Source organism: Acanthamoeba castellanii, assembly GCF_000313135.1.
Source record: "Acanthamoeba castellanii str. Neff unplaced genomic scaffold scf7180000084599, whole genome shotgun sequence".
Lineage (NCBI taxonomy): Eukaryota > Discosea > Longamoebia > Acanthamoebidae > Acanthamoeba > Acanthamoeba castellanii.
Genome location: NW_004457442.1, coordinates 782106 through 792944, shown reverse-complemented (window position 1 = coordinate 792944; position 10839 = coordinate 782106). Strand labels below are relative to the sequence as shown.

Genomic DNA, 10839 nt, shown 5'->3' with positions numbered 1-10839 from the left:
ACTAAGTCTGCACCACCCCGAATTGGGGGTTATCTAAAATCCCTGACTGCTCGCCTCACACTTCATTCAGCCATCCACAAACCAAGCACCACCTCAGTCACTACACTCCCACTTCTATCTACACCACACCACGACAATGTCGACTTCCCTGGCTACCCCCACACCCATCAAGATCTCTGGGCACGAGCACCCGCACAAGATCAGGTCTAAGCAGATCAAGGAAGACACGTACGCTTGCTGATCATCTTTTTATCCATAAATATAGTCCATAATACAGGTTTTATAGATTAAATGATTAGATTTCTGGTTTTGTGATTATGTGGTTGTGTTGACATGCAACTAAAATTTCATTTTTATTGGTCCATTTTTCAGTTACAGAGACGCCGGCCTCGTGGGCGAGCAGACCATGGGCTTCAACGAAACGAGAGGCGTTCCACTTGACACCATGACCACCACACCCGTCTTCTCCAGCGACGCCGTCATCATGGCTTCATCGTCGTCGACGCCGTCGGCCGTCCCCTCGATCATGCCCGACTCGAGCGTGGTGGGCAAGACGGCACTGGTGCGTGACATCGAGCTCGAGCGGATGTCCAAGCTGCGCGAGCTGGCCGAGGTGGCCGACAAGCACCTGGTGGAGATCACCACGCCCGAGGGCGTCTCCATCAAGCCCATGCGGGCCTCGCTCCAGCAGGTCCAGGCCGTCCAGGACGCCAAGACCCGCCGACAACGCCAGAGCCGCGTGCTCGTCTGCATCATCCAATAGCGGGCACCCTTTACGTGCATTCCATAAATACCTTCGAAATATTTTCACTTTGTGATCGGAATTAGGTGACTATTTTATAAAAATGGCTCCGGCACAAGGTGGCGCAGCAATACAGCGCGAGAGAAATGGAGAGGGCGAAGGAGAAGTTGGCGCACAGCCTGGTCGGGCGCCGGCTGCACGCCAAGCAGCGAGCGCTGCCGCACGAGCTGGCCGACAGAGCGGCGAGGGAGGAGAATGAAGCCAAGGCCGCCGCCAAGAAAAACACACAGTTGAGGCGCAAGCAGGCCAAACGCCAGCACGAGCGTCAGGAGGCGCACAGGCGCCTCGATGGCTACCGCTCCCGGACGCATCCCGAACCCCCACAGCGTGTACGCATGACGATTTTTATTATTGTCCTTTTATTTGTTATTTATTTTGATTGTTTTTGATTTTTGTTCTGTTGTTACACTTCTTCAATTATTTATTTTTGTTGGCAGGTTGTGCCGGAGTGGGAACTGGCCGAGCGGTGGGAGGTGGCGCGCGAGAAGGCCGGCGGCCTGGTGCCGACCGACTGGCACCGCGACGCGCACGATGACAACTACACCCGGCGCTGCGTACAGTGGCTGAACCACGACGAGTACAACCTCGCACACACGACACGACACGACACGACACGACCAACGACACGACCAACGACACGCACCACCCACGACACACGACACGACACACGACACGCACGACGCACGACACACGACACACGGGCTGAGTGGTTGCTGCGTGAAGTGAGCAGAAGCGGATGAGCGCCCTGCACAGCCTCCACGCATTCCTGTCTCCTCAGCCCGCCGACCGCGACGACGACAATGCGCGCAGGCGCATCGACGCGGTGCTGTCGCCCCACTCCGACCACTCGGCGCCCATTGCGGCCCACCTGCGGCGCTGCTTGGTCGCCGCCTCGACGACCACCACCGCGGCGGGCGGGCACCACCGATCGGTCGAGGAGAAGCTGGTGGCGGTGATGGTGGTCGGGCGCATGGGGCTGTGGTGCCCGCAGACCGTTGGCGCTGAGAGCAGCTCCGGGCTACTGGCCGCCCTCACCGACCTCGCCACGGCAGGCCCGGCGACGGGCGACGAAGATTGCCCGCGCCGTGCGGCGGCCGGCCGAGTCGATCACGAAGACCTTCGCGCAGCGGTACAAACACATTTCTTCGTGGCTTGCGCTGCATTTTTCTGACCTCGCGTGCGGTGTGTGCGGTGTGTGCGGTCGGACAGGCTATTGAGGTGGTGGGTTTAATTCAGTTCGTCAACCTGTGGCAAATGGCGATGATGGACTCGGTGGAGGTGGGGGAAGAGGTCGTGGCGATGATCGACTCCGTGCTCATGCCCCTCTGCACCACCGAGGGCAACAGTGCGCCTGTGCGAAGCGCGGCCCTGTCGGCGGTGGGCCTGCTCGGCACCCTCTTGTCCCCGCCCGACCTCGTAGCCTGGGTTGAAGAGTACGTGACTCGACACCGAACGCACGGCACAGGACACGACACGACACACGCTTACCACCGCACACACTCATCTTGCGCGATGGAAAGGCACGTGGAGTTGCTTCTCGAGTGCCTGGAGGAGCGTGGTGTCGACATTGACGTGCGCCAGGCGACTGTCGACACGCTTCTGGTCTTCCTGGAGATCGTCGACCACGCTCGTGTCCAGTGGGGCGCCGAGAGTGACGACGACGACGGCGACGGCGTTGCGGAGGTGGAGAGTGACGACGGCGACGACGATGAGGAGGAAGATGAGGCCCTCGCCCTGGGCCAGCACGATCGGTACCGGCTGGAGGAGGTGGTCGAGCGACTGACCAAGGAGCGCGAGCGGCGAGCCGACAAGGATGACGGCAAGCGGCTCCGACGCGCGTCCGAGCGGCTGCTTCGCGTTCTGCGACGACATCAGCACCCGGGCGACAACGGAACCGTGGATGGCGACCACTCCGAGGTATTCACCGCCACGAATCTCTGCTATGTGGGTTGAAGTCTGAAATGAGGTGTGTCGTGTGTGTCGTGTGTGTCGTGTGTCGTGTGTCGTGTGTGTCGTGTGTGTCGTGTGTGGCGTGTGTGTCGTGTGTGGCGTGTGTGTCGTGTGTGTCGTGTTTTAGCCGGAAGACGAGGAGTGCACGCCTACGGTGCGGCGGTTGATCTTGCGCAATTCGTGTATCACCCCCAATACGGAGGTGTACCAGCCCGAGCTCGTGGTCCACTCAGCGTGGTACGCCGTTGGGCCTTTTCTTTATTCTCGGAAAGAAGTGGCCTCACAAGTGTTCGCGTTTTGGGGCCGGCCAGGCACCAGAAGCAGTTGCGCTCGATCCAGGCCATCGTGGGCGCGTCGCTGCCCATCTACGCGCAGGCTGGTCTGACCGGTGTGGCGGTGGCCGACCGCCCGCTGTCAAACATTATCCGGGAGATGGTGGAGCAAAACGAACTGGTGGTGGGCTACCGGGCCAGGCGCATGCGGGGCAGCCGAGCATTGAAGGGTCCCGTCTTGGCCTTCGTAAGTGTCCCTATAACTCCTCTCGCCTGATCCCGTTCTCACCGCACACACCACACACCGCACACGCCACACGCCACACACACATGCACAGAAAAGGGCCAAGGGCACCAATCGCAACAAACACGCAGCGGACTACACCCACACGGGCCAGCCGCTCCCGGTGCCATCACTGGGCCACTCCACCAGTGCTCGCGTAACAGGCCTCCTCGTTGTGCTTTTACTGTGATGATCATGAAACTCAGACTGACGCACGACACGACACACAGCGATCATCATGGTCGGAGCGGCGAAAAAAGCATACTTTGGGCTTGTGGCGGCCAGTCGTGTACAGCAGCGGCAGGTCAGTTCTACCCAGTCCCCCTAACATCACTCGTTCCGCGTGAACTCTGCAGGTGATGACTGACTGCGAACGTACAGGTACGAACCCAACACGAACCGAGAGAGGCCGCCTGAGGTAGAAGGCGTGCCCGACGAGGTCTTCCTCGTACCACACCCGAGCTTCGTCCGCTTGGGCCGCGAACCAAAAACAATCAAAACCGAAAGTTCAAGGAAAAAATCAGGAAATGGCGTGTACGTGTATGTCTTATGACTTCGATTACTGACTTTCAGAACGAGAAAAAATGCAAATAAATCAAAAAAAAAGATGGAGAAGAAAGACGAAGGTGAGGCTGCAGATGAGGTCGTGGCGTCGGTGCTGGCAGCGCGCTCGCACTACGAGTGCCTGGGCCTGGCCGAGGAGCTGATCGAGGATCCGCGCCGCGTGCGACGGCACTACCGCGAGCGGGCCAGGCGTGTGCATCCGGACAAGTGCTGCCATCCGGACGCCCCGCGGGCCTTTCGCGCCCTCACCCAGGCCCTCGAGTGCCTGGTCGACCCCCAGTCTCAGGCCACTTACCTCTCCTCGCTCCTTCGATCCAAGAGATCCTCCAGCACGTCGTCATTCACTTCTTCATCTTCGTTTACATCATCGTCATCGTCATCTTCTACGTCGTCCGACTGGTTTCGGGCAGGACCCAAGGCCTCGTTTCGCCAGAGCGAGTTCGCGCACGCCTACGCCGAGGCCATGCACGCCGCGCGACGACGAGCGCGTGAGCATAAACATCATCAACAACAGCAACAAGAAGAGCAACAGAAGAAGAGGAAGGCGACAGAGGAGGAGAAAGAAGAAGAAGAAGAAGAAGAACCAAAGCAACGGAAACGGCCAGAGAGCTTCGAAGCCAAGAAGCGGCCGAGGACGTCGCGATCAGTGCCGTTCGACTACGCCGACATCAACGCGTCGTCGAACTCCACCGGGCGGCCGCCACGACCAACGCCGCAGGCTGAGCCGCGAGGCCAGCACGAAGGCGGTGGCGGCGCACGAGGGAGGCACACGGCGGAGAAGAAGGTGGACGAGGAGGTCGAAGAGCTACGACGAGCGAAGGAGAAGGCAAGCGAGCAGACATCAACGAAGAAGAAGAATGGAGGAGGAGGAGGAAGAGGTGAAGAAGAGAAGCTGGTGTGCGCAGAGTGCGGGCGGCGGTTTCCTTCGCAGGCGACGTACGATCGACATCAGCTCTTCGGGGCCTTCAACCATCGCTACCGCCGCAAGGCATCTTCATCTTCTTCCACACCCATGCAGCACTGAGGTCCTACTCACTCTTCACACCCTCTACTTGCACAGTAACGTATTCTATATTGAAGACTATATCTTTGTAAATAGTATGTCTCTACATGTTCCATCCCATCCGCACTACACGGGCTGGTCTCAGCCCCACAAACAGAGGGGAGGTGATGGTGAGGACCCTACATGACGAGGAGGGAGGCGAGGAAGGCCGGCGCGGGCGCATAGACCAGCGGATAGCCCACCGCGTAGAGCCCACCGAGCAGGTGCCAGAGCGGGCCGTAGGCGAGTGTGATGTTGCCGTCGAGCCGCGCCCACCTGCCCCGATAGTACCACGCCCGCCTACGCCACACGCGCGACAAGTAGTACCCCATCACCACCTCTGCCACCTGCACAACATATTGCTGACGTCAGCTTCTACATGTTGGAACATGTAGAACAAATAATGTATGTGCGTACCCATATGTTGAGTGGGTAGAAGAGGGTGAGGAGGAGGGCCTGCGCGAGAGGGTCCCACGCGAGAAAGGAGGGGAGGGCCAGGGCGAAGAGGTGGTGGCGGTAGAAGTCGTTCATGATCGGGCCGTAGAACACGTTGGCCCAGAACTGCTCCCACGTCGTGTGGCCGTTGGTACGCAGGTGCGATTGGGCCAGGCGCGCTCGGGCCGTCGACACCAGAGCCCGCAGCTGGTCGGTCGAACTCACACGCCCGACCTGGGCCAGGCCAATGGCTCTCCGCATGTCCCGCTCGCCGGGGTTGGAGTTGATGGTGGAGGTGGAGTTGAGGATCGTCTTGTTGAGCTCGGCGGCACTGGGGCGGGTCACGGCTCGGAAGTGGAACTCGATGGCGGAGAAGGTGAGGGCCACCATCACAGCGCGGATCTTGGCCTCGAGCGAAGTGAGCCACAGCCAAGCGACCAGTATGGCGGCCAGGCTGAGATAGCGCAGCCCGCGCCTGGCCAGAGAGTTGCACGGCGGCGGCTGGGGTACCTCGTGCGCCTCCGGGTTGTTGGCTAGAAGCTCCATTCGCCGGGTGATATCCTGGTCGTTTAAGATCCCAGTCCGGCCCATAGCGTCGCTCGAGTTGCATCCCTCTTCCTCCTTGGCCTTGCCGGAGTTGCTGTGACTGTGATCATCTTCGATGTTGACGTGGCTGTTGCGGTTGGTGTTGTTGCTTGTGCGCGGGCGCAGGCGCAGCTCGACGGACTTGTTCTGGCCCAGCATTCCGTTCGCCCAATCGGTAGCGGCCACCACCGCCCCCTCGTCCAGGCTGCAGCTCTCCCTGCTCGTCATTGTCTTCTTTCTATTGACGTTGTTATCTCGTGTCGATGTCGGTGAATCGGGTGTTGTGATGTGGCTGCTGTTGCAATCGGATGGAGGATAGGGTAGGCCCATGGCAGGGCGGTGGTCGATTGTATGTGGGGGGGCTGCGGTCGTGTGGTGTCGTGTCGTTCTGTGCAAGCCGGTTAATGGTAGTCGGCAGTTCGGCGGAGAGCGAGTGGAAGAACAGGTGAAGTCCGAGGCACGGCCTGTGTGGTGTGCAAAGTTCGGCTTGAAAGGAAGAAACTCTCAGAACCAGAAGAACCGAGACGGAGGAAAGATGACTGTCGCCTGGAGGCCTCCGCGTTACGAACACGGAGCAGCCGCAGTGAACTCACGCATCACGGGCGGTTGGAGGCGGACAAGGGACGTGGATTTCTCCAGGAGTGCTGCCACTCTGGCCTGCACCAACACCCCGTCGGAATCCGAACACCAGACCAACGTCGTGCCTCAGACGAGATTTCGTTTGCTTCTTTGTGCATCCCTGATTTTACCCTTGACGAAACAAGGAACGTTTGAAATGCAGTTCAGACGATTTCGAAACATTTTCAAAATGATTTCGAAACACTTCCTCGAATACAGGCCGCCAACCTTGCAAGGGGGGATATGGTGAGGCATTGCGGAAATGAACGGAATCGATTCGTCATTTGGTGTGCGCTCACGTCCAGCGGCAGTGCCTCAGTCGCACCTCGTCGCGGGAATGCCCCCAGCGGCGGTGCTGCCGCCCGTCATCGAAAATCGTGACCCAATTCCAGAAGAATTGATTCTGGAGGAAGATCGTGAGGTACTTCAAGAGGGACCCAATTTCGAGCGATTCCGAGCCATCGCCATCACGACAGCCGTCACCCACGTGCTGGCCACCGCGCCTGCATCAACCCTCTACCAGCGTGCCTCCATTTCTGGACGAAATCTCTTTCGGCCAACGTCCATCAGCTCCGCACTGCGCACACATGCCGATGAATTTCGACAGTTCCATCGCCAGGAATCTTTTCCCTTCGTGCTCGGCTCGGGTCTGCTCGATCTGTGCGACGGTGCCGTGTCAGGCGCGCTGCTTGGTGTCCTCGTCGGTACCCACCAATCATTTTCATGCCATTTTTATTTTTACTATTTATATATTTATCTATTTATGGTCATTTTTGTTGATTTATTTTTTTAAAAATAAATATATAAATTGTGCAGAGCTCTCCAAGGTCGGGTGGGTGGTCATGACCCTGGGTGACGAGGTGACGTTCGAGGAGACCAACAACAACCAGCAGCAGCAGCCCGTGCCGACGCTGGCCCAGCGGGTGAAGCACCTCCTCTACTTTGGCGTCTCCAACGCGGCCTGCTTCGCCGCCGCCGCCGCCCTCTGCCTTCCACTCCACATCGCCAACTTCCAAGTGCGACACCACATCTGGCGCGGCTGGCGCCCCGGAGTCTTCCCTCTCGCGTACGTTTTCCACCTTCACCTTCATCTTCTTCTTCATCATCCATCATCCACCGTCATCCACCGGCATCAGCATTGTCTGGAGCCTGGCCCAGGCATGGGCTTGATGGTCATGGCTGACTTCAACAAAATGGCGTGTCAACTTTGTGCAGACAATACTACAAGGCGCTGCCGACGCTGAGTGTCGAGTACCAGTTCATGCAGATCTTCAACCGACGGCTGCGGCGGCATGTCTACGACTTGCTCGGCCGACCGTTCTCCGTGCCGCTGGCGACAGTGCGCCGCCTCGAGCGCGAGGAGAAGGCCGCGCGACGACTCATCAGGGGCAAGGAGAAGCTCGTCGACGACGATGATGATGAAGATGATGAGGACGAAGGAGAAGATGGAGTGGGCGAGAAGAAGGGCAAGGCGCTACAGCGACGAGGCAAAGGGAAAATCGGAGGGAAAAAGAACGGAAACAGAAAGGGAAAATGCTCCCGCGTAGCGGGAGGAGCAGGATGCGAAGAGGGGGAGGACGACGATGAGGCGCTGGACCTGGCCGATATGGGCCGGGAGCTGGCGAGGCAGGTGGGTTTCCACGCGCTGACGCGCGGTATCGCCGTCGGGGTGACCCTGCTCACCAGCGTGGTCCACATGCCGCTGTGTACCATCACCAACTCGATCCTCGCCTCCCCGAGCTCCTACACGGGACCCATCGACTGCGCCCAGAAGATCCTCGCCGCCGAGGGCTGGCAGGGCTTCTACAAGGTACCCCTTGCCGCTCTCTCTCTCTCTCTCTCTCATTCGAACACAGAGAACAACAAACACTCATCGCCACGCACTACAGGGTCTCTTCTGGTACGTGCTGTACACGTCGGACGTGCTCTTCCTGCACGATGTGTGGACCGGCGCCGAGCTGAGTCTTGCCGATTGAGCGTACTACAGGCAGTATTCGTTCCTGCACCCCTCCCTCTCCTTGGAGCTTGAAAACCATAAACAACAAGTCCTCCACCATCCACTCCAGTTGTCTTCTCCTACTTGTGCTCTTCTTGCCTTTTCTTTTTCCCACTTTTGCTACTCGTACACGCCCTTCCACTCGAAAGATCGGAACTCGAGGTTGCCTCGGTCCGGCCCTGACGAGCCTTCGCCGCCGCCGCCACCGCCGCCGTTGCCCTGAGGACCTGGAGGTTGCTGCAGGTACCCGGGCGGTGGCGTTGGGGTGGTGGCGAGCTGGTGGCTGCTGGTGCCGCCGGCGCCGGCGCCGCTGCCCATGGACATGGCCAGCGAGTTGGCGAGCCAGGACAGGGACAGGGACGAGCCACGACCACCACTGAGCGGCGGCGGCGTGCCGGCTCGCGCGTAGTACGACGGCGGCAGCGGCACCATCGCAAAGTGTGCGAATGGCGGAGCGGACATGTTCATCGGGCTGGGCGGTGGCTGCGGCTGAGGAGGTGGTGGCGGCTGATGGTGCGTGGGTGGCGGCGTCGGGGCTCGGCAGTCGGTGGTCCGCTCGGCCGACGTCGTCGCCGTAGTGGTGGTGGTCGACATCGGAGCTGTGGGTGACGTGGATGACGTGGCGGATTCGGGAAAGAGGTGCATGTGCCGGGTGTACTGCCGGAGGTTCTTCCAGGCGTCGGCGATGCTGGTCAGCACCTGCTCCCGGGGCTCGTGGCCGCCGCCGCCACTGAGTGTCCGGTGGACATTGTCGTAGAGCGCCTGGAAGTTGCGCTCGCAGAACTCGACCAGATCCCTCTTCTCTGCCCACTCTCGCAGCGCCGCGTCGTTCAGTGGCATCGGTTGAGTCGGCGACTGGGCCTCCTGCTGGGCCTGGACCGACGGCGCGGGCCGCCTGGCGGCGTGGTCCATGTCGGGCGAGATCCACGAAAACGACTCCTTCGTCGCCGCCGTCTGGCCCGTCTGCGCCTGGTGGTGATAGTGCGGCGGCTGGAGCTGCGGGTGGGGCGGCAGCATATAAGCGGTGGTCGGCTGCGGCGGCGGTAGCGGCGGGTACCCGCCCAGGTAGCCGGCGCCGGGGAATGGGTGCGGCTGTGGCGGGTGGTCGAGCGGCCGCTGTTGGAGGGCGTAGGGGTGGTGCTGGTGCTGGTGGGCCGCTGGGCGGGACATGGGCGACGACGTGTGGGGCGAGGTGGTGGAGGAAGTCGATGAAGAGAGCGGCTGAGGTGGGGAGAGCACCATCATCTTCATGGTCCGTCGATCGCTCTGCTGGCTGCCGTCATCGCCGCCGTAGTCGTCGTCTTCCTCTTCATCGTCTTCGTCGTCGTCGTCGTCGTGGTCCTCCTCGTCTTCGTCGTCGCCGTCGGCGCCGCGGCGACGCCGGCCACCGCGGATCTTGCCTCGCTGGGCCTTGCTCGCTGCCTCGGCGTCGGCCTCCTCCTTCATCAGCTGCGTGATCGCTGCCTCGCTGAGCGGCTCCACGTTGGCCAGCGAGAGCTGGTAGTCATCCTTCAGCACCAGACCCCTACATCATACCACCACAATGTGCGTAGTTGACATAATTATGAATAGGTTGATCATAAATACAGACATCATCATCGTCGTCATCGTCATCATCATCATCGTTGTCGTCGTCATCTGTCTCTTCTGTTGTCGTGGTGAGGTGGTGTACCGGTAGTGGTGCTTGGAGGCGCCTCGAGGGCCGACGCGGTTGCACTTGACCGTCGGGAAGGCCATCTTCAAAATCTTACCGAACGCCGCGGCCGATGAGGGTTGAATTCTGCGCACAGAGAGGTGAGGTGGTCAGCACCAGTAGAGTGCAACCGAGGAGAAGGGGGAGGACGTACGTGTTGGCATGGCACAGCTCGGTGTAGTGGAGGAACACCTCACATTTGGCGATGGAGCCGCACTCTCTGAGGCAGTAATTGACTCGTAACCTATGTAGACACCTGTGTAAGCGTAACCTACCAATTCCACTCACCATTAAAGTTCTACGGAGCTCCGCGATTGGGCCACACGAGATGAAGAAATTTCGAAATGGAGTTCTCGTAATTTCATACAACCGACCAATCGTTGAGGAGCATGTGGGGCAGTCGGGGTACGCACCACGCCACGATTAGCGCGCGGTGCTGGAGGCACTTCTTCTTCTGGGCCACGCGCCGCATTTTCGGCCCCAGCCGCCGCTGCAGGAGGGCCTCGCCCTCCCTATCGTCGCAGTTTGTTGCGGCTTTGCACGGGAAGAGGGTGAATGGCTCTGTGTTCGTGCTCAACTCGTGGGGGCGTGTGCGGCCA

General features: G+C 60.0%; 6 protein-coding genes across 6 annotated transcripts; 4 read left to right on the top strand and 2 right to left on the bottom strand.

The window, feature by feature from the left end:
* Positions 1-136: 136 nt before the first annotated feature.
* On the top strand, positions 137-763 carry ACA1_060980 (uncharacterized protein; the record flags this gene model as incomplete). Its single annotated transcript, XM_004339325.1, has 2 exons — positions 137-228; positions 379-763. 2 exons carry the CDS (start codon positions 137-139, stop codon positions 761-763), a joined length of 477 nt encoding a protein of 158 aa, XP_004339373.1.
* A 125-nt stretch (positions 764-888) lies between these two features.
* Positions 889-3724, top strand: ACA1_060970 (uncharacterized protein; the record flags this gene model as incomplete). The annotated part of the gene is made up of 9 exons (XM_004339324.1): positions 889-1131; positions 1240-1356; positions 1533-1931; positions 2012-2235; positions 2323-2719; positions 2880-2989; positions 3064-3271; positions 3363-3431; positions 3689-3724. 9 exons carry the CDS (start codon positions 889-891, stop codon positions 3722-3724), a joined length of 1803 nt encoding a protein of 600 aa, XP_004339372.1.
* A 190-nt stretch (positions 3725-3914) lies between these two features.
* Positions 3915-4895, top strand: ACA1_060960 (DnaJ domain containing protein; the record flags this gene model as incomplete). The annotated part of the gene is made up of 2 exons (XM_004339323.1): positions 3915-4766; positions 4803-4895. The coding sequence occupies 2 exons, from the start codon at positions 3915-3917 to the stop codon at positions 4893-4895; spliced, it is 945 nt and encodes a 314-aa protein (XP_004339371.1).
* A 158-nt stretch (positions 4896-5053) lies between these two features.
* On the bottom strand, positions 5054-6161 carry ACA1_060950 (uncharacterized protein; the record flags this gene model as incomplete). Its single annotated transcript, XM_004339322.1, has 2 exons — positions 5054-5260; positions 5331-6161. The coding sequence occupies 2 exons, from the start codon at positions 6159-6161 to the stop codon at positions 5054-5056; spliced, it is 1038 nt and encodes a 345-aa protein (XP_004339370.1).
* A 652-nt stretch (positions 6162-6813) lies between these two features.
* ACA1_060940 (uncharacterized protein) lies at positions 6814-8527 on the top strand (the record flags this gene model as incomplete). Its single annotated transcript, XM_004339321.1, is given in 5 exon segments — positions 6814-6838; positions 6857-7255; positions 7368-7617; positions 7767-8361; positions 8441-8527. The coding sequence occupies 5 exon segments, from the start codon at positions 6814-6816 to the stop codon at positions 8525-8527; spliced, it is 1356 nt and encodes a 451-aa protein (XP_004339369.1).
* Positions 8528-8667: 140 nt separating this feature from the next.
* ACA1_060930 (RFX DNAbinding domain containing protein) lies at positions 8668-10712 on the bottom strand (the record flags this gene model as incomplete). The annotated part of the gene is made up of 4 exons (XM_004339320.1): positions 8668-10072; positions 10220-10327; positions 10395-10484; positions 10654-10712. 4 exons carry the CDS (start codon positions 10710-10712, stop codon positions 8668-8670), a joined length of 1662 nt encoding a protein of 553 aa, XP_004339368.1.
* Between the last annotated feature and the right edge of the window lie 127 nt (positions 10713-10839).